Source organism: Tenrec ecaudatus, chromosome 9, assembly GCF_050624435.1.
Source record: "Tenrec ecaudatus isolate mTenEca1 chromosome 9, mTenEca1.hap1, whole genome shotgun sequence".
NCBI classification, from domain to species: domain Eukaryota; kingdom Metazoa; phylum Chordata; class Mammalia; order Afrosoricida; family Tenrecidae; genus Tenrec; species Tenrec ecaudatus.
In genome coordinates this window covers 157,228,173-157,255,856 of record NC_134538.1, presented here as the reverse complement: position 1 = coordinate 157,255,856, position 27,684 = coordinate 157,228,173, and the positions used below count along the sequence as shown (strand labels likewise).

Sequence of the window (27,684 nt, the reverse complement as noted above, 5' to 3'; positions counted from 1 at the left end):
CCACACGGAGACCACTGCCAGTGCTGAGATGCTTCCGCTGCCACTGAATCCACAAGACTTTCCACACACTGGCCTGTGATCTTTTTGCATTTGGCGTCATTGCATGTGTGTGTGTGTCTGAGGTGGAATTTATAGACTGGTCTAATATCAGACTTATGGACTTGATCTGGACTGGGCTCGGATGTTTTCTTAATATACAAATACTCTTTGATATAAAACTCTCTCTTACACAGTGTCTCTGGATTTGTTTCTCTAGTCTACCCAGACTAACACAATGTCAGTAAAATGTTTCAAAATGGCTAGCAAAGCATGATAAAAATATTTCTAAGGGGCTCAAGTATAAAGCAGATGTTTTAAGAACCATGATGGCAATAAATGTGCAAATGTGCTTGACATAATGGATGGATGGATTGTGATAAGCGTTATACAAGCCCCCAATAAAATGATTAAAATATATATATTTCTAACCAGCTCAGCATGAATGTTGGCGAGTCAGAATGCCTGCCGGCCATGGGCAGCCATGTGTCAGTTGGGTGTCCAGCCCTTTTCATACCATGCTCATGGAACCCACAATTGGATAATGACACACAACTACTAGTGGACAGTGTAGGTGGCTCTTTTATAACTGAGTTATGCTCAGTTTATGTGGCCCTTCCAGGCACCATCCGGTGTGAGATACAGCAATTCTGGAGTGGGTCTGCCTGTTCTGAAGGGTGTTGTCTGCTGACGGACAGGAACGGGGTGAGATGAGTTCTGACCGTGGATCGGACCACTCTCCCTGTTTAACAGTCATCTTAGTTCCTTACAATGGATGTAGGGAATTATGTGGTGTGGCTGAGAGGAGATGGAGAACTGTTCTGGAGTGGCCTGGGGAAAGCCTGGCTGATTCTGACTAGGAGGAGGTGAGTGCCAGAGGCCCCAGGCCCTAAATGCAGAGATAAGACACAGTCCAGGGGTGGTGGATGGATGGTTAACATGTGGGTACGCTCTGATTGAACCATGTAGTAACTCCTACCAAATAGCCTTCCCCTGCATGGGCCTGGTAAGAAGGCGGGGAAGAGACAGATAGGATTCGCCTGTGAGTCCTTGTGAACAGGGTGCCCTGCAGTGCTATCCTGCTGCGTATAAAATGGGACACTGAGGAGTAGGCGGCATAAGCCAGGAGTGGAGCCCGTCCTCTGGCCGAGCATCGGGCTTCCCCAGGGCTGGCCTGTGCACTCTGCACTGACCTGCACCTGTGGCACGGGAGGCACCCCGCAAACGTTCATGAGTTCTGAGGGGCACAGCGGAGATTTGCAGCACCCGGAGACATGAGGGAAGAGACTCCAGCGAGGACTGGGAGGGTGGGGAGTTGGGAATGGAACAAATCAGCATCTTTCAAGAATTGAACTTTGGGGACTTTTTCAATCTCCAACTTCTTGGGACTAGTTTGGTATTAGTTCTTAGGAAAATTATTACCATGAACTGTGAGGTATGAACTCTCTCTCTTTTTGACCGTATTTTCTAAGCTACATACCCATGTACAAAGTCACTATAGAAGAGATGAACCTAATGAACAAGAATTCTAGTATTTCCATGACAGAGAAAAAAGAATACTGCAGACTTTCCATCAGAAGGGTGGCAGTCCACTCGACTCCCTCAATACAAGAACACTCTGTTCTATTACACGGGGATTCCATGATGCTCATCTTCCCACCCGATTGCGGGAGACAAAGCGGGTGCATAAGCAAATGTGGTGAAGAAAACTGGTGGTGCTTGACTATCAAAAGAGATAGCATCTGGGGTCTTAAAGGCTTGAAGGTAAACAAGTGGCCACCTAGCTCAGAAGCAACAAAGCCCACATGGAAGAAGCACACCAGCCTGTGTGCGATCACAAGGTATCAAAGGGATCAGGCATCATCAGAACAAAAAAATCATATCATTGTGAATGAGGAGAGTGTGGAGTAAAGACCCAAAGACCATCTGTAGGCAATTGGACATCCCCTTACGAAAGGGTAGCGGGTAGGAGATGAGCCAGTCAGGGTGCAGTGTAGCAACGATGGAACAAACAACTTTCCTCTAGTTCTTAAATGCTTCCTCCCCACCATCATGATCCCAATTCTACCTTACAAATCTGGCTAGACCACAGGATGAAACCTGGTACAGATAGGAACTGGAAACACAGGGAATCCAGGACAGATTATCCCTTCAGGACCAGTGGTGAGGGTGGCAATACCAGGAGGGTGGAGGGAAGGTGGGGTAAAGAGGGGGAACTGATTATAAGGATCTACATATAACCTCCTCCCTGGGGTACAGACAACAGAAAAGTGGGTGAAGGGAGATGTTGGACAGTGTAAGATATGACAAAATAATAATTTATAAATTATCAAGGGTTCATGAGGGAAGGAGGGTGGGGAGGGAAGGGTGAAAATGATGAGCTGATGCCAAGGGCTTCCATGGAGAGCAAATGTTTTGAGGATAATGAGGGTAATGAATGTACAAATGTGCTTTATACAATTGATGTACATATGGATTATGATAAGAGTTGTATGAGCCCCTAATAAAATTATTTAAAAAAAGAATTACAGTCTCAGAAATCACCGAAGGCAAAAAAAAAAAAAAAAAAAGAGGGTGGTGGTTGACCCCCACCAGTCACAAGGAGAAGGACCCTTGTGCAGCAGACAACACGTGGAAGTGTCAGGGAGCCCTGCTGCAGCAGTGAAAACGCACGTGGAAATCAAGGCTGAATTGGGAGCCAACACCATGCTTACCTGCCTGTATTTTCACTCTTAGGAGCCCTGGTGGCACACCAGCCACCCCAAGGGAGGAAGACGAGGCTGTGTGCTCCCTAGTCGGGACTCAACCATGAGTCTGCAACGACTCACTAGCAGTGGGTTTGAGGGTTTTAGTATTGTTCTCAGCTGAGTTAGCCAAGGCACCGATGAGGGTGCATGCCAACCTCCCCTATTTCTGACCTCCTACTCCCTAAAGGGGATCCTGCAGACACAGACACACCCCTGCATAGAGAATACCCCTGCCCAGTACTCCATAAGGTGTGTGTGTGAGGGGTGGTGGTGGTCCTGAAAACATGCCCCTGGAGAGAGAACAACCCCCCACCTGTCCACCAAGTAGATCTGTGCTCAGGTCCAGGGGTGAGCCAGGCTCCCTGGGCAGACTGCCGACCTACCACATTCACTAGCCGAGCCGCCTACCAGCTGGAAGAACTGCTGGGCGATTTTCATATGATCCCTCTGAAAAACAAAGTAGCTGATAAACAGCAAGAAGGGGACTCATCCCATTTGTTTTACAACTTCTGGCCTTGACCTATTTGCAGAGATTTCACATACACAGTTACTGTCGACAAAAACAGTACCAAGCCTTCGGAGCCTAGGCAATTAGAAAATATCCCAAAATGAATGATGCTCTACTCAAGGTCTGACAGAAGAGATGAAAAAAAATAATCCCAAATCCAATTTTACCTTCATAGGACCCTCACTTAATGAATTCATTCATTTACTCATTTAACAAATACGTATTGTTCTTTTCTCACCTATCAGATGCAACAGTAAAAGCTACAGCTGTCACAATGAAATATATTAGAGTTTGTATTCAACAATTATTTACTGCTTCTCTCCTACATGGGAGAATGGAGTGAAGCAGAGATTAAAAAGTTCACTTAGGACCCACTTTGTTCCAACAAAGGCAGAGCGCTGGTGGCACAGTGGTTTACTCTCAGCTGATAACCCAAAACTTGGCAGTTCCAGCCCAGCAGCCATGCCAAGGGAGAAAGATGTGGCAATCGGCTTCCCTAATGGCAGCCTCGGGAACTCTATATGGCACATCCAATCTGTTCTCCAGGGCCACAGGAGTTGGAAATAGACTCAATGGCAATGGATTGGTTGCTCGTAAAAAAACGTAACAGCCCTCCCTCCAGAGGACAGCACTGAAGCTATAGGTCAGGGGGAGGAATAGGTCTGATCAAAGCACATGGGAGCAAATGAAGGGGAGGAAGACAGTAGAGCACATCCTGGCCCACCAAGCCTTGAGGACCATATCCCTGCTCAGAGCACCCAATGCACAGACAGGACCGTACGGCCAGCCCCACTATGATTTAAAAAATGATTTTAAAAAATTTAATAGATCTTGAAAGTGATTTTGGTAGCAATTGTACAACAATGCTTGATATGACTGAAGTATGGAATGGTATGATATCTGGATTAGGTCCTAATAAAATGGTTTGGAAAAGAATAAGACAAAGAAAGGGCATTCAGTGTGATCACGAGGTGCCCAAGGGACCAGGTATAAGGCATCATGCAAAAAAAAAAAAAAAGATATAAGTGTGTGTATGTATGTGTATATATGTGTATATGTATATATGCATGTATATATATGTATATATATATCATATTAAATGAAGGGGGAAGTGCAGAGTGGAGACCCAAGGCCCAAGTGTCGGCCAGTGGAGATCCCCTCACAGAGGGGTTCAGGAAAGGAGATGGGTTAATTAGGGTGTGAGGTAGTATCGATGAAGAACACAGCTTTCCCCCGGATCCTGGATGCTTCCTCCCCCCAACTACCATGATCCGAATTCTACCTTGCAGGGCTGGATAGGACAGAGGCTGTACACTGGTGCATATGAGGGTTGGAGGTACAGGGAATCCAGGGTGGATGATACCTTCAGGACCAAGGGTGTGAGGGAGGATGCTGGGAGAGTGGAGGGTGAGTGGGTTGGAAAGGGGGAACTGATTACAAGGATCCACATGTGACCTCTTCCCTGGGAGAGGGACAGCAGAGAAGGGGGGAAGGGAGACTCCGGATAGGGCAAGATATGACAAAACAACGATGTATAAATTACCAATGGCATATGAGGGAGGGGGGAAGGGGGAGGGAGGAGGGGAAAAAAAAGAGGACCTGATGCAAGGGGCTTAAGTGGAGAGCAAATGCCTTGAGAATGATTGGGGCAGGGAATGTATGGATGTGCTTTATACAATTGATGTATGTATATGTATGGATTGTGGTAAGAGTTGTATGAGTCCCTAATAAAATGTAAAAGAAGAAAAGAGAAAAAAATGATTAGGGCAAAGACTGTACAGATGTGCTTTATACAATTGATGTATGTATATATATGAACTGTGAAAAGAATTGTATGAGCCCCAATAAATTGTTAAAATTAAAAAAAAACAAAAACAAAGAAAGGGCATTGGTGGGGAGAAAGATAACTTACTTAATAGAGTGCATTAAGATGCCTAAGAGTTGGGGAAAAAAAAAGAGGACCTGATGCAAGGGGCTTAAGTGGAGAGCAAATGCCTTGAGAATGATTGGGGCAGGGAATGTATGGATGTGCTTTATACAATTGATGTATGTATATGTATGGATTGTGGTAAGAGTTGTATGAGTCCCTAATAAAATGTAAAAGAAAAAAAATGCCTAAGAGTTTATCTTTAGACAGTGTTTTGATGTTCGTAAAAGCATTTTACAGATGACAAATTATAGCTCAGAAAGAAGGTCCAAGGTGAGGAAATAAACCAAGGCCTGAAATTCAGGATGCAGCAGTGGTCTGTCTGTTGCTGGGGCTGTTGGATCGAAGGTTCTTTTAAAACAAAGCAACTTGGTGTTCAAGCTTGTATTTTTTTCTGCTCCAAACGACCATTTGGTTCTTTTTTGAATGGACTCTGGGTTGGGGGCTTTGGAGAAAGGAAAGGAGCCACAGAGGATCCGATGTGTACTAAGGTGACCAGACTTTAACATTGGTAAAGCGGGACACCAGCAGGACACCATTGATATAACTCATATCCTGGTGAAATAGCCACATGGCAGTCGAAAACCGTCTACCCTAGTTTGTCGTGCATTCTTTCCAAAAATCAGGACTTTTAAAAAACGCAGCAGGACGTGGGAAAATTTGTTAAAAATCGGGACTGTCCTGCCTGTAGGCATATTGTTGAGGGCAGTGGACCCCATTTGGTTCCTTCCCACACACCCTAGCCCGGCCACTCACCGAGCCCATTTCCTGGCCCAGCGCTGCGTTGACCACTCCTTTGAGAATATACTCCTGCAAACACGGAAGAACATGAGTTACACTGAGAAGAATGTCGGGCTACATACACACGGCTTTCAAGCCAGTTCTCGGTGTCAACTCAACACAAGGCATATCGTCACAACAGCGACCCAGCGTCACTCTGCCCTGCCCTGGCTGAAATGATAGAATCCAGCGACATTCGGTTCAACTGAACAGACTTCATCAAGTCTGTAAATTCTCATTCTTGGGTGGAAATACTTCGGTGGAGGTTTCCAAGAGATCGTTCGTTTCTTTCAATTCACTAAGCTGAAAAACTAACAGCAAAATGTTGATGTAAAATTTCCTATCATCAGCCACCGCCCATTCTCTGCGATCAAGTGATTCCGTCCTGTGGAAGCCGGCAGTGTGGAGCAGGCTGGGGGCTGCCCTGGGATTCCACAGCAGCAACTGCCTCTGACGGGCTTCAGGGTGTCCCGGGAGCGCAGCTGACGCGCAACAGAACCTGCTAGTAAAGGCGCAGTCACTGGCTTACCTGGGGCGTCGTGGGTTCCAGGTCCTTGATTAAGTGATAAGCTTCTTGGACATCATCTGAAATATAAGAAACCCGTGGTTGTCCAGGGTGTCCTCCTCCAGCAAACTCTTCTGGAGCAGTTCCGGAGAAGCGACACTCCTTAGAAACCCAAGCCCTCATGGGGACAGGACGCGGTCTGACCTCTAGCTCTCAAGGACGTTCAGTGTTGAATGGCTATCCTAGAGATAACCCAACGCTCCTAAAAGGTGAGTATGAAACCAGGAGGAACCTGAAGAACGTTTTCTAGTTCGAAAATATGAACTGGATCCTAGGTACCAAAGAACGAGTGCTACTTTTGTTCGCTGGGATAATAGCACTGGTGTAATGGAAGGAAAAAAGGTCGTCTTGCCTTTCTTTTCTGCGGCGCGCGGCGCAAGATGGCAGAGCAGAGTTCCAAGAAGTGGAAGTTTGTCCCTGACGGCATCTTCAAAGCCGACTGAATGAAGATGGTGACTCTGGAGTTGAAGTTTGAGTTACACCAACCAGGACAGAAATCATTATCCCAGCCACCAGGACGCACATGTTCCTGGTGAGAAGGGTCGGCGGATCCGAGAGTTGACTGCTATCCTTCAGAGACTTGGCTTCCCTGAGGGCAGCGTGGAGCTTTATGCTGTAAAGGAGGCCACGAGAGGCCTGTGTGCCAATGCCCAGGCAGAGTCCCCGCACTACACACTGCTGTGCCGAGGGCCTGCTATGGCGTGCTGCGGTTCATCATGGAGAGCGGGGCCGAGGGGCTGTGAGCTCGTGGTGTCTGGGAAACCCCGAGGACAGAGGGCCAAATCGAAGAAGTTTGTGGATGGCCTCATGATCCACAGCGGGGACCCCATGAACTACTACACTGACACAGCTGTGTGCCACGTGCTGCTCAGGCAGGGTGTGCTGGGCATCAAAGTGAAGATCATGCTGCCCCGGGACCCCAGTGGTAAGACTGGCCCTAAGAAGCCCCTGCCTGACCATGTGAGCATTGTGGAACCCCAGGATGAAATCCTGCCCACTATGCCCATCTCTGGGCAGAAGGGTGGGAAGCCAGAGCTGCCAGCCATGCCTCAGCCAGTCCCCACTGCCTAACAGGGTCTCCTTGGCAACTGGATCTGGTGTGTGGATGTTGCTCTATAAAGAGCTATAATAAACAACAAGAAAAAGAAAAAAGGTTTCAAAAAGGATACATAGATACTGTACATTCTCTAATATAAACTGACCCGAATATCAGCCAAGACACCTAATTTTACCACCAAAACTGCATTAAAAATGTGCTGAAAAACTTGGCTTGTATGCGAGTATATCTGGTATACAATACTTAGTTTGGAATTTAAGTATTCAACAGGTAAAACATATGATGAAAATAATTTTGCAACTGCCAAAAATATATATGATCATATTTATATACCCTTAAGTATATATATGATTATATTTCTATATCCTTATGTATATATGATCATATTTATATACCCTTATGTATACATATGATTATCTGCATATATTCCTGTAAGGGCATGGGCATGTACACTACATACATGCATGCACAGAGGTGTGTCTATACATATGTATCTAGGCACCTGTGTATGTGCTACATAGGTATTCACACATGGAATAAGTCACACAGGGGCACAGTGATGGCTAATTTTTGACAGACCCAAACACCATGCAGGACTGGCATCTTGGGTTTGAAGTCCATGAAGTTTTGCTCCAGGTCCTAGTTTGATGACCAATGTCTCTGAGACTTAGAAGTTTGTGAGGAGCCATCTAAGCTACTACTGGCCTCTGCTCGTCTGCAGCAGAAGGCAGAATGGGAAACCAAAGGCTTGGAGGAGAAAGTAGTCCGCAAGACAAGCATCTACCTCGATGCACATCCAGGCCAGCAGTGTTACAGACAGAGGTATCACAGGTGGGTCACTCAAGAGTGCTACCGTTGGGTGCCAAGGAGCTGCTGCCGACTCACAGGGACCCTGAGGGCAGAGCAGAACCAGCCGAGGGGTTCTCCAGGCTGTCCTCTCTAGAGGAAACTGGGCACTAGCTGCTTCTTCGGGTGCCTCCTTCCTAGAGCTTGAAACCAACCCAAATCTTGCTGCCATCGAGACAATTCCAACTCATGCGGACCCAGTGTGGCTGGCGGAGTGGAAGTAGCCCATAGGTGTCCACAGCTGCAGCTCTGATTTCCGTAAGCAGACGGCCTCGTCTTTCTCCAGTGGGGCAGCCAGTGGATTGGCAACTGTTTGGTTGGCAGTCAAGTGTTTGGCTACTGCCCCATCAGGGACCTGTTAGGCGCTCAGACATCTTGAATCTCTCGGTCTGAGCAAGGCCCAGCCAGGCTTTCCTTACCTTGGCAAAGGTAATAAATCACCAGGTTTAGCCTCGCTTCAGGGATGACATCAACCAGCGGGGGCAACACTTGCAGAGCCCCTTCACCTCCCCGGAACACCACCTAGAGAGAGAATCTCTGTGATTGGAGCAGCATGCCTGTGCCCACTGGGAGGGGCTCAGGAGTTTCCCGGGATCCCCCTCCCCCCAAAAAATAAATAAAAACAAACCCCATCTCTGTAAGCAACCCAGATCATCTGTTGAACTGACTACTACCCAGCTGCTGCCCTATCCGCTTCCCCTTCACAACCCTGAACTACATCACCCTTTCTTTGCTACCGCCTCGAAAACTGCCTCCACTCCTCCTCCCTCTGCCTCTGCCTCTCTTTACCTTGACAGAGCACTGCCCGCTACATTTGCCATACACACAGCTGTCCGCCCCGTACAGCCACCGGCACACAAGGGTCCACGGTCAGGCCATGATGCTGGCTTCCTGAACAACTATCCGACCCCCAGAACTGGGACCAGAGTGTGGGGCCTCGGTGAGGTCTTCGGAGAGTTCGATGTGGTTTTGAAAATCTACCTCCTGTGCAAACCACCGAGCGCATAAGCAGCAGAGAAGCAACCTGGCTTTGACTGCAGCTCACTCCTCTCCTCTTCCTCCCAACTGCCAGCCCTGGGGTGCGGGGGCTCTGGCTGAGGATGCCTTTTCTAGATGCAGACCCGGCATGGCGGTGGAGTTTCCTAGCCTCGCAGACCTTGTGAGCTCAGTTCTCATGAGGAGGATTCAGTGAGCTGACACGGTGCGTGGCTTGGCTTTGTTCTCTCAGCAAGCACTCTGGCAGTGCTCTGTGGCTGGGGTAGGACGACGGCAGGAAAACGGCTCCCCCAGCTGCCAACCTGGAGCCCCCAACAGACCACAAAGGCATATGCCTTCAGGTGGTGACTAATGTCAGGGTTCTGAATCTCTAGGTCTGAGCAAGACGAAGATGCCATTCTGACCTTATGTTAATAACCTTCCACCACCCTTGCATCCAGATGGCATGTGTTTGTGTGCTTGTCTCTTTGAAGGCTTAATCCAGGGGTTCTCAAACTTTTTAAACAGGGGGCCAATTCACTTTTTAAACAGGGGGCTGGACTATAGTTAAAAAAAACTATGAACAAATTCCTATGTATACTGCACATATCTTATTTTGAAGTAAAAAAACAAACAGGGCAAAAACACCCGGCAGGCCGGATAAATGTCCTAGGCGGGCAGCATGTGGCCCGCGGGCCATAGTTTGAGAACGCCTGACTTAATCACTGTTCTCCTTAATTACAATTGAGATGGTTTTCTCTTTTGTGTCCTGGAGAACACGGAAACTCGGCAAGGTTACTTCACCTGCTCAGCCTTACCAGGTATACAGGCTGTCACGAGATTCTGACCTCACGTTTGTTTTCAAAGTTGATACTCTGTGCCTCCATGCCTGCGATGATAATCTCATTTGGACATGGGTTTTCTTTGCTGTGCTAATGAGGGAGGGTTGGGTCCATCCCTCTGGAGACAAGGTAGTGGGTGGAGAAGTATAGATGTGAGAAGGGAGGTCAAGCCCCCTGGAGATCTCCACGGAGCCAGGAAGCAGGGACCAAAGAGTCCAGGGCCTTCCCACAGAGCCAACGCAGCAAAAGCAAGCCCTCGCCAGGCTGTGCTCTGGACGCGGGCTTTTAGTCTTGCAAACTGTGAGAAAATAAATGTCTGTCTGCTCAGGCGAAACAAACAAATAAAGCTGATGCTCTACCAAGGGCTATAGTGTCCTGGTGGTTTACAGTTTTTGTTTCGTTGAATTATAAAAATAAAATGTCCAGTGGAGGTAAACAGTTAACTCTCTCACTCCCATAGAGTCAGTCCTGACTCAGCAACCCCTGTGGGTTTCCCAGACTGCAACTGTTTATGGAGCAGAAAGCCCAGTCTGTGTCCCAAGGAACTGCTCGTGGTTTTGAACTGCCAGCCACGTGTACCCACGGTATTACCAAAGGAAAATGTCCACAAAGAAGAATTAAATTATGCTCCCTGAAGTATGTGTAGTCAATCCGAACTTCTCTCCTGAGGTTCTCATCCCGCGGAGAGTGGGACTGTGCTGTTTATGAGGCAGGACCCTGGAGGGTGTGTTCTGAGTCAATCATTCACACAAGGTCCAAGGAGCAGAGGAAGGGAGTAAAGATGGCAGAGAAGGGGTGCCCTGTCACATGAAGACCAGCGAGGAGACCAGAAATGCAAGTTCCATAGCCACGGGGTTCCCTGCTCTCAGCCCCACCTGCTAGGGAGCCCCTCCCCCATCCTCCTCTCAAGTCCCTTACTCACCAGATTGTGCTTAATGAGTTCTTTGGCGAATTCAAAAGAGGAAGAGGCGTTGTCCATCAAGCTTTTGAGTTCTGCCTGAAATTGGGAGACAGGAGTGCTCTGGGAAAAGGACGGCTACATGGTTTTTGGGCCACAGAGCTGAGCAATGCTCTGTAGTCTACGGAGACTTTAACAGGATATTCTTTCAACCACCATGACCCAGACAAACCCAAACTCACTGCCACTGAGTAGATTCCCATACAGCAACCCTATGGGACAGGGTGGGGCTGCCCCTGTGGATTTTGAGTCTCTCATTTTTGGGGAGTAAAAAACCTCACCTATCTCTTGCCAAGTGGCTGGCGGTTCTGAACTGCTGACCTTGCAGTTAGCAACCCATTGCATAACTACTATGCCACCAGGGCTCCTGGACCATGACAAAAGACCAGATAATAGACAAATCCAACTATATGTCACCAGAGGTATGCTTGAAATATACGGTCGTAAAGAGTCTGAAAGTGAGTAAAAACACAAACCTAATGAGAACCGGTATCAATGGAGACCCAAAGCCCATTTGTCGACAATTGGACATCCCCTCACAGAGGGTCAAAAGGAAGGGATGAGCCAGTCAGGTGAAACATACAACATTCCTCTAGTTCTTTAATGCTTCCTGCCCACCACACACTATCATGACCCCAAGTCTACCATTCAAATCCGGTTACACCAGAGCATGTACACTGGTACAGATAAGAGCTCTCACTACACGGAACTCACGACAGATAAACCCCTTAGGACCAATATGAGAGTAGCGATACCAAGAAGATCCGATGGGAAAGGTAGGGGGAGAAGGGGGAGAATGGGGAACTGATCACAATGATCGCCTACTGAGGGGGACATCCCCTACTGAGGGGGACAAACAACAGAAGTTTGGTTGAAGGGAGACAGAGGACGGTGTAAAATATGAAATTTAAAATAATTTATAAATTATCAAGAGTCCAAGGGTGGGGGAGGGAGGGGAAGGAACTGATACAGTGGGCTCAAGTAGAAAGAAAATGTTTTGGAAATGATGATGGCAACATATGTACAAATGTGCTTCTATAACTGCTGTATGGATTGTTGTAAGAGCCCCCAATACAATGATTTATTAAAAAAAAAAAAGAAACCAGATCACTTCATTAATAACCTATAGAATCCCTTTAAGACAAAAGTACAAACAAACTGGGAAAGAAGATCATTTTATATTGATAAAAGGCTCAATTCACTGCTAAGATTTAGCACTTTAAAATTACATGCTTGTAAAATCAAGCCTCAAAAATATATAAAGTGTGCTTGCTTCGGCGGCACATATACTAAAAAATATATAAAGTAAAAATGGAAGGATCAGGAAGAAAGAGATAAATTCACAATTAGAGTGGGAGATTTAAACACACCTGTCTCAGTAACTGGTGTTCAGCAGATATAATGGGAGGAACATAGAGAAACTGTCAAACGGCAGAAAAAATGACATGTAAGTTTTGCTCACTATCCAAAAGTAGAGAAAGGATTCCTATAAAATCTTTCATAAGCTAAAATGTAAAGTGAAGTAGCAATGACCATTAATGTAACGGGGCATTTTTTTGAGGACTCCCAAAGTCAACACAGCCCAGCAAGTCACAGGAAAGAACGCTGACACACAGTGTCCAGACACCGGCCGGAGCTCTGGTGTGGTGAGTACGCTGAGACGTGGGGTGGCGTCCCCAGAGAGGGACCTTGACGACGCCGCTCCTGCGCTGTCTCCTAAGGGCTCACCACAAAGCAAACACCGAATGCTGCTGCTTTTGTTCTTGCCGTTTTTTTGTAAAAGAAAAAAACCGGCTTTCAATTTCTTTCAGTTAATGAAAACAGGCTCTTTTGTAAAAGCAAAAGTGCTACACAGCAAAATATTCAAAAGTAGGGATACTTGTATATGAAATTTTGCACCAATATCTTCAAAGTACATATTCCAGTCAAGGATACACGCCAAGCTTGGAAAAATTCACCGTATCCTGGAGCCACAAGTCAAGTCCCAAGAAATTTGACAAAAGTATTCAAGACATGCTCTCAGGCTATAATGCAATGATACTACAAATCACAGACAAAACCGTCACTGGAAAATTCCCCACCTCGGGGAAACTTAGGACGGCTACCCCAAAGCACGAGCTCATATTGACCATGAGATGTCAGCGTAGATTCTCCAAGCTGAAAGGCAGCGAAATCAGGAGCAGGAGGAAGAGCTTTGGACTCTATAACCTTAAATGGTATGTGAGAAAAGAAGGCTGAGATTTTATAAGCTAAGCACCCACCTTCAAGCACATAAAAAATCACAGCAAATCACTACACAAACAAAAGAAACTAATAGAGAAAAGTACAAAAAGTTATTTTAAAAACAATTACGAGATTATTAAGAAGACCTAAAGTTGTTCCAAAAACCACCCTCTCCCCACAAAAGAAAATGTAAATATAAGGTTCAAACTTTGAAAAAAATACAACTTTCCAGAAATGATACAAGAAAAAGTAGAAAACGTGAATTAGTCTTATGACCATTGAATACCTTTAATTGACCATTTAAAACCTGCCCAGCCTAGATTTCTTCATCAGTACATTCTCCCAAACACTGAAGAATAGACTCAGTCTTACACAGCCTCATACAACCTCCTCAAGACAACCGAGACGTGTGGCAGCCTCCCCAGTTCATTCAGTGAGGCGGGTACAACTCTCGTGGTAGAATCTACTATGAGCAATACCCCCAAAAAACACAAAAAGAAAATTTATAATCAATGTCAGTAAGTATTGTTGCAAAATTCTTAAACAATGAGTGGAGTGAGTCCTGGGATACATACAAAGTAAGAAACACAGTCCAGCCAAGTTGGGTTTGTGACTTCGTCGGTTAAGCATTGGGGGTGGGTGGTTGAAAGCTAGCAGCTACTGGGTGGGAGCAGGACGAAGCTACCTGCTTCCATGAAGATCCAGCATCTTGGAACCTTATGGGACAGTTCGACTGTGTCCTACAGGCTTCACTATGTGGTGAAATCAATTCAATGGGTCAAGTTTACTTGACACAGGAAAACATCTCAGTAGGACTTGCCGCCATTACAGGTGATGAGAGAAGCTTAGGGGGGCTGTCCTACAGGGTCTCTAGGAGTCGTCAACTTGATGGGAGTGAGTTTGAGTTTTTGAGTTTTTGATGCAAAATGCATGGTGTTGATAAAATTCTATAGCTGAGCACTATTAACACAAGACTCGGAGAAAATTCACACAGGAAGCAAATGAATCTGACAAAGGGCATTTTTACAAAACCTCCTCAAGATAAATCTGACTACCTCGGCTGCTTTGCCGTTGTACAGGCGAAAATGATTACAGGCCTTCAGGTTGAGGGCGATGGTGCTATCAGGAATCTGTTGCAGGTAAACGGCCAGGACTTCTTGAGACACATCGTAGTAGTCCAGCTTGTAGTAGCAGAGGGCCACGTACACATTGAGGGCAAGGTACTCCCTACGAAGTGAAAAGAGGAAAGGTTAACAGCTCCTTGGGCCTACTGCCAGAAATGTCGGAACACACAGCCTTTTGTGCGTGGCTCAGGAGGGCAGTTCCTGAGTTTGCCATGTGAAGACGGGGGCAGGGGCGGAACACTGATGATCTGCTCTTCTCCCTCGCGGCCCCCCCGGCCCCCACCCCCGGAAAGATCTTGCTGTTGTAACATGAAGACTAGAAGGACGAGAACCGTCATCTCCTACCTTACCTGCTGGTGATGGCACACTGACCACACTAACCAAGCCCGCCTGGGCCCGAGCCTAACACAGATTGGCACAGTCCACACAGAGGATGGCCAGGCAGGCCACGGGGGCTCGGTGACCAGGACGCTGGAGAGGTATGGTCTTCAGAATGACCTGATCCTCATTTATTGATGAGTTATGATACTCTAACGATGGCATTGGGACTGCAACACCCAGCTTGTTGGTTCTCAGAGACTGGGCACTGCCCTCACAGGGGCAGAAGATGGATCGTGTGTGTACGTGTGAGAAAACTGCACTCATTTTACGTGTATGTATAGACATATGAGGATAAGTCATTAGAGAATCACAGTAACTCTTGTTAAACAAAATATCAAAAGGTAAAGTTACTGTTTCCGGGCATGTCCTCCATCTGGGTATATACACATAGCTCTTGCTCTTGCCCCCAAAGTGTGGGACACAAAAAGACTGTCCCCCACTCAAAAAAAAGACTGTTCCCCAGCTCTACTCCCCCAAATAGATATGTTAGACTTAGGACACTGCTTGAAACTTATGGTAAAATGATTGTCAAAGTTATCTCCCTGAAGATTCCAGCCCTCCAGAGCAAGCAGACACTACTGTTCCTTCCACAATAGGTGGGGCTCACTCCCTGCTGTTTGGGACAGTGGATTGCTTCCCCTGAAAGTTCAGGCTAAATAAAGTCTCCAGCTCTAGGGCAATCAAGGTTCAACTGCCGTCATGAATCTAGGATCCACCCATATTGTCACATTTCTATCCTTAATCCCTCCTCTTCCTACTGCATGTACATCCCTAGATTGTCCCCCTCCCATTACTGTATTACCTATAATACAACCCTTGCCTGTGACGGATGTCTTTACCTGTAATTAGGGGGCTTGCACGTCTCCCAAAGATATATATGCCTTGGTTAGCAATGAATCTCTCTCTCTCCTCCTGGCTCTCTTCCGCATCCCCTCTTCCCTGGTCTCCTCCCCTTTCCCCTCCCCCCTGGCCTCTACCACCAAGAGGAGCTGAGGTGAGCGTGCTACCATGAAATGAGTCTGACTCCATCATTTCCATCTCTTATTCTCTATGACTTTACTATAATTTTACTTATTATCACTGTACAATTGCGCCTGCCGGGCCTGTGGTGATGTTAGGGGCTGGCTCCCCTGACACAAAAGGACTCTGTGCTCTTGCGCTGACCACCAAGTCACAGCGGTTGTTTTGGCGTCCTCCAGGGACTCACGTTGTAGTCCTTTTAAGAAACAAAAAGAAGTCTGAATAGGTAAGAGACGTAGACGCCAGATGGGGCAAGCTGTCCTGGTGAGATTCTTAGAAGTCAGCCCTTGCTCTCCCTTAGAAAAGCAAGCAGGTGCATGAACCTGAGGGGAACAATTTCAGTCTTCCATTGGCTTAAACCTCTTCCCTTAAAGGTGCCCATGATTACACCGTGGCCTTTGAGAAAATCTATCCAGATTATCCATTTGGAAACCTCCCTAAACAGCTACCAGAACCTTCCAAAAGCTGACCACTCTGCTCTGCACTGCACTGGCCCAGCTGATAGCCTTGGACCTTTTTTCAGTGAAAGAAACATCAAGGAGACAAATGTATTGCAGAGAGAACTTGTCTGCAGCCCTCTACTGATCACACATCTAAACACATTTTGTTTAGAATGTACCATGTGTATACCAACTGGAACCCCAGTAGCAAGGCTTTTTACCCAACCCTCATACAGACATACAGCCCACAAAGAGATGCACGGTGTCCCTCTGGTGTGAGAATTTCATGGGGGATGACTGGGGGAGACGTCAAAGCAGGATCCTTGACGGGGCAAGGAGTGACTGGGGAGCCTAGACACTCTCTGGGTTCCTCGTCTCATCAGGACACTGGCTGAGCAGCGGTGCCTTGACTGGGACACCAGGCCCCCAGCCACACTGGCTGCAGAAGGGTATCAGAAGGTGCATGGCACTGTGTGTGAAGAAGTGCACGGACCTGTTATCCAGCAGAATGCGCTTGTAAATGTCGATGGCTTCCTGGTAGTGAGACCTCATGTAGTGGATGGAGGCCAGACTGAGTTGGTCTTCTGTGATATCCTGAAGATTCTGATGGAAGTTCATCAACTTCTTTTCATCATTAAACTAAAATCGTGAAAGAGAGAGTAGAAAATGCTTGCTTATTAGGGCCCTGCTTATGGAAACCAAGCCCTGCATGTCTGTGGCTCCAGCCCCTCCCCCCCCTCCACCTCTGTGCTTCTCCCTCCTCCCAGCTCCTTTGGTACCCCGTCCTCCTCCCTCAGAGGGCAGCCTCTGGAGGCACTGCCCGCAGTCAAGGCCAGTGCGTGACTTCTGCTTCTTCCCACTCTCTTCCTCTCCTCTTTCTATGGCTCTTTACTCTCAGCCTCTCCTACGACGTTCTCTGTACAGGCGGCGGCGTCCTACTCCCGCAGAGTCAGTTTCAGAAACCCATGGGGGTTGCTCTGAGTCAGAATGGACTCGATGGCGGGGACTTTTGGTCTTTCTTCTTTCTTCCTTTGATTGTCTTTCTCAAGGTGGGGCTTTTCCTGTCTATGTAAGTCTATCGGCTTTTCGGTGATGGCTGCAGACAGACAGAATTCCCTTCCACCCTGGAAGGGTGGATTTTGGTAGAGGCCCTGAAATCATGGCGGCCTTTTTTGGGGTAGGGCATGTGCAGCCACGCTCTTCGGAGTGGCCTAAAGGCACTCGGAGACAACTTCCGCCTGGTGTAGAAACTGGCTTATAAACTTAAAAGCTGCAAAACCAAGTTCTTTCCACATACACACAAATGAACTCTGAAGCTAAAATCCACTTTGATCACTGGTCCATTAGAGGAATCTCTGTAAGAGTTATTTCAAGCTTGACTTGATGCGGTAAGCAAAGAAATGCAGCTCTGGATGCCAAGGTCAAGCTCAGAAAGGCTTGTGAGTCTGTTTCCTTCTCTGCCTGTGCGTGCTTTGTTTAATTGATAATAAACATCATGAAAATTGGCTCCAGATAGTACTACTGCACTGGGCATAAAATAGGAAAGACGTCAATCACAACACTGGAAAAATTGTTAAATACGGCGTTCGGATTAGGTAGAATGATGTCACCCCACAGCTCATCAGGTCTTCTGTCATTAGTGTTGAGATGTGTCGAATCTGTTCTTGATATAGGCAAAACCCAGGTGGGTCATATGCAGGATCGTATTTTGGCTCTCATGGACTTGTTTTAATTTTCTTCAGCTTCAACCTGAACTTACACATGAGCAATTGATGGTCTTTTTCACCGTCAGCCCCTGGCCGGGTTTTCGTTGCTGACAGTGCATTTCTCTATCATCTTTTCCCACAGATGTAGTCAGTTTGATTTCTATATATTCCACATGGAGAAATCCATGTGTGTTGTTGAAAAAGGTATTTGTGATGAACAAGTAGTTGGTCTTGCAAAATACAATCACGTGATCTCTCGCTTCATTTCTCTCAAGACCACATTTTCCAACGACTGTTCCTTCTTCTTTGTTTCCAACTTTGGCATGCCAGTCTCCAATAAATATCAATGCATCTTGATTGCATATTTGATCAAGTTCAGACCAAAGGCATTGGTAGAATTCTTCAACTTTTGCATCACTGAACTTCTGTGGTTAGTGTATAACTTTTGAATAATAGTTGTACTGCCTGTATTTTCTTGTGGGCAAATAGATTATTACTCTATCACCAACAGCATTGTACTTCAAGATTGTCTTGAAATGTCCCCTTTGACAATAAATGTAATGCCATTCCTCTTGAATCTGTCAAACTTGGCACAGTAAACGGTATGATTTTCTGATTTGATGGCCAATACCAGTCCATTTCGGCTCACTAACACTTAGAATATCAATCTTCCTGTGTTCCATTTCAGTTTTAACTTCCAATTTTCCTAGTTCGTACTTCACACGTTCCAAGTTCCAGTGACTGACTTGCAGCTGCTTTGGGTCCTGCCTCATGAGCAGATGCAGGTCCCCAAGGCTTCCCCACCTGGGCTTTACTCATTCCACGCACTACAGCCGACTCTGCTTGGAGAAGGCAGCTCTGCCTCCCTCCTAGTGAGAGGCTCATCTCCTGGCACAGTTCCTGATAATGTTCTACTTCTACTCATGAGCTTTTCAGGATCTGACAATGTTCTGAGTCTACCCATAAGGCTGTCAGTGGCTAATTCCTCTGAACTGGACAGCCTCTGAGGAGGCATCCTCCAAAAAAGTGGAATCCCTTCACTAAGCTAGGTAGTTAAAATTTTACACCAAACAACTACATCGTCTTCAAAGTACTCTCCATTACATCTGTCAACTCTGTGATTCCATTCTTAGAAACCGTTTTCAAACATATCTGTTTGAGTGGCTGACAGCACCTCCCTTGTTTTTTTCTTCACCTCGTCTTGGTTGTCAAACTGCTGTCCTTTCATATCCCTCTTCATTCAAGGAAACAAAACAATCACATGGAGCAAAGTCAAGTGAGTCAGGGGCGTGGGGCAAGAGAGGTATGCTGGGGTTCTTTTTAACAAAAACTGGTGCACTGAGATCACTGTGTGAACAAGTGCATTGTCAAATGTGGTGGCAAAACCAGTCCCCCATCTGCCTTTTTTGTCACACATCTTTTCAGAACCTCTAAAACAGCGGTTCTCAACCTATGGGTCACGACCCCTTTGGGGGGGTAAAACAACCTTTGCACAGGGGTTGCCCGATTCGTAACAGTAGCAAAATTACAGTTATGAAGTGGCAACACAAGTAATTTTACGGTAGGGGGGGGTCAGCACATGAGGAACTGTATTAAAGGGCCGCAGCATGAGCAAGGTTGAGATCCACTGTTCTAAATAGAAAGCTTGATTAACCGCCTGACCTGGTAGAGCAAACTCCAAATGCACTATCCCCCTCAATAAAAACAAAAACAAATAAGCATCGTCTTGATCTTTGATTTCACTTGATGAGCAGTTTTTGTTTGGGGGTCAGGTGACGATGACATCTTGGCTTGGTTGATGTTGTAAGGGTTCAGGGTTGTAAGAACAGCATCATGTCTCCTCACCGGTAATGACCTTGGAACAAAATATGGGTCATCTCAGAGTTGTTCTTTCAAAGCTCGGCATATTTCTACTCAACCCTCTTTTTCCTGGTCAGTCAGAACCCAAGGCTCACATTTCACCCAACCCTTCTCATTCTCAAATCTTCTGTTCAAACTCGCCGAGCCAAGCTCCAAGATGATCCAGATAACTTCCCCATCACTTAAATGGCCCAGCGTCGGTACCCGAGCAAAAGTGCATGCATTTTGTCAACATTTTCATCCGTCTGGGAAGCTGATGGGTGTCCGGAACGAGGCTTGACATCAATCGATACTTGATCTTTTTTAAACAAAAACCATGTGCACACCTGAGTTTCCCCACAGTGTTGTCCTTGTCAGCTGTGTTCAACTCACAACAGTTTCTATGGCACTTTTCCCTGAACAGGAAACATCTTCACAGGTTCAAGCAAAACTACTTTTAGGAAAAAAATCACCGTGACCAGAGTCTTCCCAGGTGACCCCACTGGGTGCACGAACGCAGAGTGAGCTGCAAAAATGCATTCTACTGTGAAAGCTCCACTGCCCAGCGTAATTCCTATTTTTTTAGGGGGGGGCACCCCCTTGTATTTATTCTTCATAGTCCATTCTCAGGGTGTTAAAAGTCAAAGACAGTGACTAAATCTCAAGCACAGTCAGGAAAAACAACACACAACCTTTAAATGAGCTACAATAAGACTGGGTGGAAACAATAGAAGCTGAGAACAATGAAGGACCATCTTCAAAAACGCTAGAAGAAAATACATACCTACCTGTAGTACTACACCCCCACCTACTAATGACCTTTCCCTTCATGGGCACTGGAAGAAGGTCGGGGAAGATACTTACAGGATTCACCTGTGAGTAATTAGGACCAGGATTTCCTGGAGTGCCACCTTGCTGTGTATAAAATTAACCCTCTGCAGGAGGAGGAAGAATCTTATTACTAGCAAGAGGCAGGAATAGTTTCTCCTCTGAACCTAAGATCTCTGCACAGTGAACCTCCTGGATCCAGATGGCAGCTATACCATTAAAGCAGCAGCAAGAGACCCAGGAGGCAGAGCCTGGAAAAGTTCCCTTATCTTTTCATTTCATTTTTCCATTAACTTTTTCCTAAAAGACAGACTAACCTTCCTGAACCACCACAGCGTCAGGACCTAAAAGCGAGCATCTCTAAACAGAGTCCATGGGCAGAGGCCATGGAGGGAGGAGAAACCCTGACTTCGAACTTATTTCTACTTGTAGGAAATACCATGAACGCGGATTTCTAGTTGATTATCTTTCTCCAGGGTGGGACCCGAGGTGGGAGCAAGAGAAAGGCAGGTGCAAGCTAGAAGCAGCGTGAGCTGGAAACATGGGTACCTTGTGAGCCAGGTGGAAGAGCAGCCGGTTCTGGAGGCGGCTTTTGGGAGCTGAAAATCAAACAAACAAACTGCTCACTCAACTGCTTGTTAAGAGCGGAACCTTCTGTGGGCAGTGTTGTGGGGCTCTGCTCTTTGCAGCCCGGTAGACCCCGTGACCCACAGTACAGGCTCCACACTCGGTGAGGGAGCACGCCCCACAGGTGTTGCTCATGCTGAACTGAGCACGGGGATGGACACAGGTCTGCAGTGGTCGCAGCGTGGTGCGAGGGCCCTCTCTTTCAGCGGTTCTTCCTGGCCAAACCTTTCCAGAACCTCCTGCTCCACAATCCACGGCTAGCTCTGCCTAAAGACTTGCCCGACCTCAATCCCACAGCTCCTCTAAGGTGATGACCACCAGCTACACTGAAGCAGGCAACCCAGGCAGGAGGCTAATTAACACTGTTCAACTTCCAAGCTTCCTTCACACCCTTAGCAGACTCTCCTCCTTCTGAATGTCCAATCCTGTATCTCACACTTTGCTCTAAAATGTCACACTTCGCTCTAAAAAAGGGGTGGGGTGGGGGAGGGGGAGAGAGGGGAGGGTAAAGGTTTCAAGTTCCACATTCTCCATCAAACTGAGCATCAGTTATGTCTCTTAAGACTTCCCCCAGGGATATTCTTCTCTCACCTTTGTCCACACTGCCTGCATTTTTTCATCTGGTCCACACCATCATCTTCCCACGGCTACTCTCTGGCGCCTACACGCAACTGTGATCTTAAGAACAGTTCTCCCGAGATGACGGTCAGAACAGGAAAGAGAAGTCTGGCTTCTTCAAGGGAAAATTACTGGGTTTCTCACTCAGCAGTGGGGGAAGCTGCTGTCAGATCCACCGAGGGTGGATAACTACAGTCCACCTCCTGCCCACAGCCTGAGGACCACGCCACAAGGGACTGAGACACACAGGCCTGAGGGAGGCCCAGCACCATCATGGGCCTGAGAAGGCCCTGTCAGTGGCTTCTCCACCTCTACCACCACCACCACTAAGAGCCTGAGAGAAAACTCCCCCCATCCCCTACCCCCTAAGACTTAGAGAGACCCCCTACCACCACCACAGAGCCTCGGAGAGGTTCTACCAATGCCACAGGGCTTGAGAGAGCCCCACCCCCACCAAGCGTCAGAAAGGATACACCATCACCACTGGACCTGAGAGAGGGGCCACCGCCACTCAGAGCCTCAGAGGCTCCCCCAGCGCTACCTCGAGGCCTGAGTGAGGGCTCATCCTTCCTCTTTCCTCCTGCTGCTTTTCAGCTGCAGCTGCTTCTGGGGTGGGGGCACAGCGGGGAATGAACTTTCCCCTCAAGCACAAAATTATTCAAATTTATTTTTTAAAGGCTATTTTAAAAAATGCTTTCTAATGCCACTGTGTTTACCATAACCGGAAATAGAATGAGCTGTATTAAAGCCTCCAAAGTGAAGAATATCCTAATTTACCTTTAAATCCAGCTGCTTCAGCTTGCTTGTACATCCCAAGAAAGAAATAAGTGCAGGCCAGGTTCACCCAGACTTCAGGGTTGCAATTCTCCTCTTTTGTTGCGTTTTCATATTCCTGAAACACAGGTGAGGCTGTGATCTCGTTCTGACAGTGAAGCCACCTGTGGGCCGTGCTTTCCTGACAGAGCAAGATTTCTTGCCAAGGTGGGATAACTGAACATTTGGGGACTATTATCTGCTTCCCCAATGCTCAGTACCTGAAAAGGAGCCTTCAACTCTCTCTAGGATGCCTTCTGGGAGTCAAGAATATGCGGGGCGTGTTGAACAAGTTCATGTGTGAATTGAAAGTAGCTGGACCCAGAGCGACTGTCTCTTTCTCTCAGTTTGGATCCTTTGTTTTACAGTCAGAGTTGCAGATGGGGAGGGTTTACAAGGAGAAGGGAAAAAACATCGTTGCTAAAACAATACTTGGGACATGTAAAGATAATCCTATTTTTCCTGTATCTAGAAAGAAAAGAACTAAGTAAAATGCACCGCTTTTGAAAGAAGACACACACAGACACAATCTTATACAAAAGGCTGATTGTTTAACTGTAAAGAGAAATGAAGTTCCCACATGTTACAAATGGATACATGTTACAAATGGATACAAATATGTTGCTGAGGGGGTTAAGCAGAAACAAAAGGACACATCCTGTCTGATCCCTATGAGGAGCAAATGCTCAGGAAGCAAAGGTGAGGAGAGACTACCAGAGGTGGGTGAGAGGGTGAGGGGTGCTGAAGAGACCGGTCTCTCCTAAGGGGGCTGGAAAACGCTGGGAAAGACCTGGCTGTACATTTCACACTTGCTACAAAGGGTTGAAATGGCAACATTTTATATAAAGAGACATTGGCTGTACCTTTCATGCCAGCTGCAAAGGGTTGAAATAGCAACAGTATATATGTCCATACAATTGTCTGAACTGGCTATTGTTTCCTCTCCTGAACATTCTCTAATAAACCGCTACTATCTGGCACTCTCCTTAAACTGACCACTCTTATGAGGTCAAAAGGCAGCGTTTGCTGGGAGAGACAGCTCAGAAGGCAGGGAGAGGAAAGACAGTCTGTGGCAGCAGGAAGCAGAGGAAGGCAGGGGGTAGAAGGCTGTGATACTGTGGGGATGACAATCAGCGTCAGCTATCAAAATATGTCTGAACAGTGGTATGACTGTGTGCATCAGAAACCAAAAGGGAACAAGGTAACACTCCACCAGCTACCCAGAGAGGCTTGGAAGCAAGACACCACAGGAACTTCCACTGGGGGCGGTTCTGTCATGGGGGAGAGCTGGGGCAGCAGGCACAGTGACTTTAGCACTTGTGTTTTTCTTCCCCTCCTTGGTGGCAGTAGTGGTTTGCACGTCAGGCTGTTAACCACAAGTTAGCAGTTTGAAACCACCAGCTGCACCTCTGGAGAAAGACAAGGCTTCTTATTCCCATAAAGAATTGCAGTCGTAAAAACCCACAGGGGCAGGTCTGCCCTGTCCCATAGGGTGTCTATGAGTCAGAATTGAATCGATGGCAGCGTGTTTGGCTGTTTTCATATTAGTAAAGGAGCCTTAGTGGTGCTGTCAAGAAAGCACCAGACTGCTAACTGCAAGGTTTATGGCTCAAATTCATTAGCCACTTCCCAGGAGAAAGATGAGGCCTTCAGCTCCCATAGAGTTGTGATCTCAGAAACCCTGGAGGGCAGGCATGAGTTGGGTGTCGGGCATGCTCTGTGACAGTGCCAAGAGGAAGCCCCCTTTCTGTGCACACTTGTGCCATGTTCTCACTCACCTCCAGGGCTCTCTTGTAGTCGCCCAGGTGGAAGGCACAGTAGCCCATCCACAGGTTAGTGTCCTCCTCTTCCTCCCCCACGTGACGTTTGAACTTCAGAGGAAAAATCATGGAAACAAAAAATATTTTTTAATCTCTTCAATTGTTTAAGGAACAAGCATCTTAAAATTCTGGTTTCAAAAGATGAATGGTTTCTAAACACTCTTTACTTTATTGATGAATGATAGGAATGTATAAGTAACAGAAGCAAAACAATATTCACTTCAAATAAATTGATCTCTATGGGATGGAGCGTAACTAGCAAAGAATTTGTATTTTCAAAGAGTGCACACTGACATTGCTCTATTTACTTAAACCTTCCTCCAGAAAACATTTGCCAGGACCAGAGTAACATCTTGGAGGGTAGCAAGGAGCCGAGTGTTAGAGGAGGCAGTTAGTTCATGCTCAGTGACCGAGGTGTGAGGTCGCACAGAGAACTCAAGGCAGGGAGATGCACCACAGACGAGCCCCTTGCTGGGCTGCACTCACCCCCACCCTGCACTCTCGCCCCGCTGGCACAAAAACATACAATGCAAGTCAAAAACCATGTGGCAAAAATCAGACTTTTATTAAACAAAAAACACCAAAAAGGGAAGCTACTGTTTCTTGGCATGCCTCCATTTGCACCTGTACACTTCTGAAGGTGACGTGTCCATCTCAGACCATGGTTTTTCACTGCAGGGCAATGAATGAAAAGCCTGGATGATCCACCAAGCAGTGAGCCAGCTGTCTTGAAAAAGCATCCAACAGCACTGCAGTGCCTCTGCCATCCCATGAAGAAGCCACTCCTTTAACACCAAATGGTCAGAGATAAAGACGTATGGCATAACCAACTCCACGTCACGAGAAATCCTCCTTTCTCCAAATGCTAGCAATTTGAGATCAGTAACTTAAGTCTGAACCCATTCTTACTTGCGGTCTCCTTTTACTTTGCCCAGAAACCGGTGTGGGCACAGGTCTGCTCATGATCCCAAAGCACAGCAGTTCCCTTTCACAGCCTGGCACTGCCCCTGGATGCCTGCGGCACCAAGCCTGGGCCCCTGCCCACTCTAGTCAGTCTAGGAACATGTGGCCACTGCCTGAAAGAAACAGCGAAGAGACACAGAAGCCCACAGAACCCAGGCAGCCCCGACTTACAGCACCAGGGGGTGCTTTTAAGTCAATGTTCAAGCTTTCAATACCTGACAAGGGACACCAAAGAGATTCCATGAGTTTAACACAAAAGCGCACTGGTAAGAAACCAATGACTGAGTAGGAATAGTGCCCAACGTCTCCTTTTGACGCCCTTTACAGCAAGTCTGTAAAGCGTCCCTTCCACAGAACAGTTTCCTGGGATTCAGCTGTCAGAGCACAGCTTCCCATGGGAGAAATGTGACTGCCCAGGGCAGGAGCCCAGTAATGCACACAAGTCTAGATGACTCCAAGGCCTATTAAGAGTGGAGTTCTGACTGACGGCGACCCTGTGTGCACAGGAAACCCCATCATCACAAAGGTTACACCTTGAGAGCACACTGGTGCAACCAACGGGCCAATCCAGCTCACTGAGGGTCTTTTCTCTCTCTCTCCCCACCTCCCACCCCACCTGAGCTTCTACTTCACCTGGCATTACCCCCTCCTCCCAGGGCTGGTCCCTCCTAATAACATGTCCAAGGCAGGGAGCCAGGGAGCCACAGACCTGACATGAGGAGCACTGCGGTGCCGCAGAACAAACTGTGCCTGGTGTGGGCACCATCGTGGCTTTGTTTGATCGCGCTGTTGCAGCCCCTACTACGTCCATGCAACCTTCACAAGAGGTTCCTGGGAAGAGCCCCAGGATACGCCCACCGGTTCCAAGGGAAACATTCATCTCTGCTCCGACCGTCACCTCCGGGGCAGCAATCTTCGTGGGACATTACCTCCAAAAGGGTAATAGCGCCGGTGAAATCCCGCTGAGAAAGGAGCTCCTCTAGCTTCGGAATCTTCCTGCCTTTCTTCTTCCTTTTGCTCGTGTGCGGGAGCTCCCCGCCCACAGCGGGTTTGGCCCTCGAGAGCATCTGTGAAAGACACAAGGGCAGCCGTGAGCGCCACTCCCCGCGGCAGGTGGCGGTCCCTGGGGTCCTGAGCGCAACACAGAGTCCAATAACGGAGTCTTCTGCGGGACCAAAAGCTACTCTCAGCGTCTCTCAACTCCTCGGCCGGCCCCGGGGCGCGGACTGGTCCGGCGGCTGTCATCTCCGGCTGCCCTCGGCCTCTCCTCTCGCCCGCCGCGGCTTAGGACCGCGGGCAGGGGAGGGAGGTGGGAAGAGAGCACCGGGGGGGGGGGGGGTCCTGACAGGTACACCCCGTTCCCGCGGAAACCCGGGGAGAGCAAACGCCCGCCACCGAGCCCAGCGCTAAAGCCCGACGCGGCCCGGAAATCGTCTCCAGCCCAGGCGCCCACGCCAAGTCCCCCCTCCCTCTGCGGGGCCACTAACCATCTTGGCGCCAGTCCGCTGAGCCCCCTCGGCCCACCGACCGCGAAGGCGCAACCCGGGCGCGCCGCCACGTCCGCTCGACGCGCCCCGTTTCTACGGCAACGCCGCCGGGAGGCTGGGCCTGCGCGAGCAGCGCCCGCCGGGAGCCTGGGCCGCCCGCGTCCGGGTTCCGCTGCGCCTCGGCCGCTGGGGACGCGGCGCTTTCCTCTCCGCGAGCCGGAGTTTCCCCGGCCGCTGCCGCGGCGCTACTTCAGGGACGGGGGCCTCGTGGTCAACGCGTAAGCACTGCTTTCTAATGCAAGTTTCTCGGGAAAGTCGTTGCCCGGGACCCACTTCCGGTTTGGACCGCGTCGGGCTCCATAGCAACCTCCGGGGCGCTGCTGGCACGTGACCGGAAGCTCGGAGAAAGCCTCGCCTGGGCAGGGAGTGAACGTTTGGAAGCTGCGGCGCCCCCAAAACAACGCACCAACAGGTTGCTTGTTACCTTAGGTACCTATACCCAATTTTTAAAAAAAAGTCATAATTATTTGTTGATTGAACCACTAAATGTGTGC

The 27,684-nt window shown here is 47.9% G+C and overlaps 1 protein-coding gene and 1 pseudogene across 1 annotated transcript in view; one reads left to right on the top strand and one right to left on the bottom strand.

The window, feature by feature from the left end:
* The window catches only part of IFT56 (intraflagellar transport 56), a 46,889-nt gene extending 19,426 nt beyond the window's left edge, over positions 1-27,463 (bottom strand). The window contains exons 1-12 of the mRNA XM_075558722.1: positions 27,131-27,463; positions 26,573-26,710; positions 24,639-24,731; positions 22,825-22,939; positions 21,352-21,401; positions 16,923-17,068; positions 14,520-14,691; positions 11,206-11,280; positions 8,886-8,988; positions 6,528-6,583; positions 5,975-6,028; positions 3,167-3,230 (exon numbers count right to left, since the gene is read on the bottom strand). Coding sequence (XP_075414837.1) covers positions 3,167-3,230; positions 5,975-6,028; positions 6,528-6,583; positions 8,886-8,988; positions 11,206-11,280; positions 14,520-14,691; positions 16,923-17,068; positions 21,352-21,401; positions 22,825-22,939; positions 24,639-24,731; positions 26,573-26,710; positions 27,131-27,133 — 1,069 coding nt within the window. The 5' untranslated portion in view covers positions 27,134-27,463. The remainder of the gene's footprint in view (positions 1-3,166; positions 3,231-5,974; positions 6,029-6,527; positions 6,584-8,885; positions 8,989-11,205; positions 11,281-14,519; positions 14,692-16,922; positions 17,069-21,351; positions 21,402-22,824; positions 22,940-24,638; positions 24,732-26,572; positions 26,711-27,130) is intronic.
* On the top strand, positions 6,944-7,677 carry LOC142457346 (small ribosomal subunit protein uS3-like; annotated as a pseudogene).
* Positions 27,464-27,684: the final 221 nt, after the last annotated feature.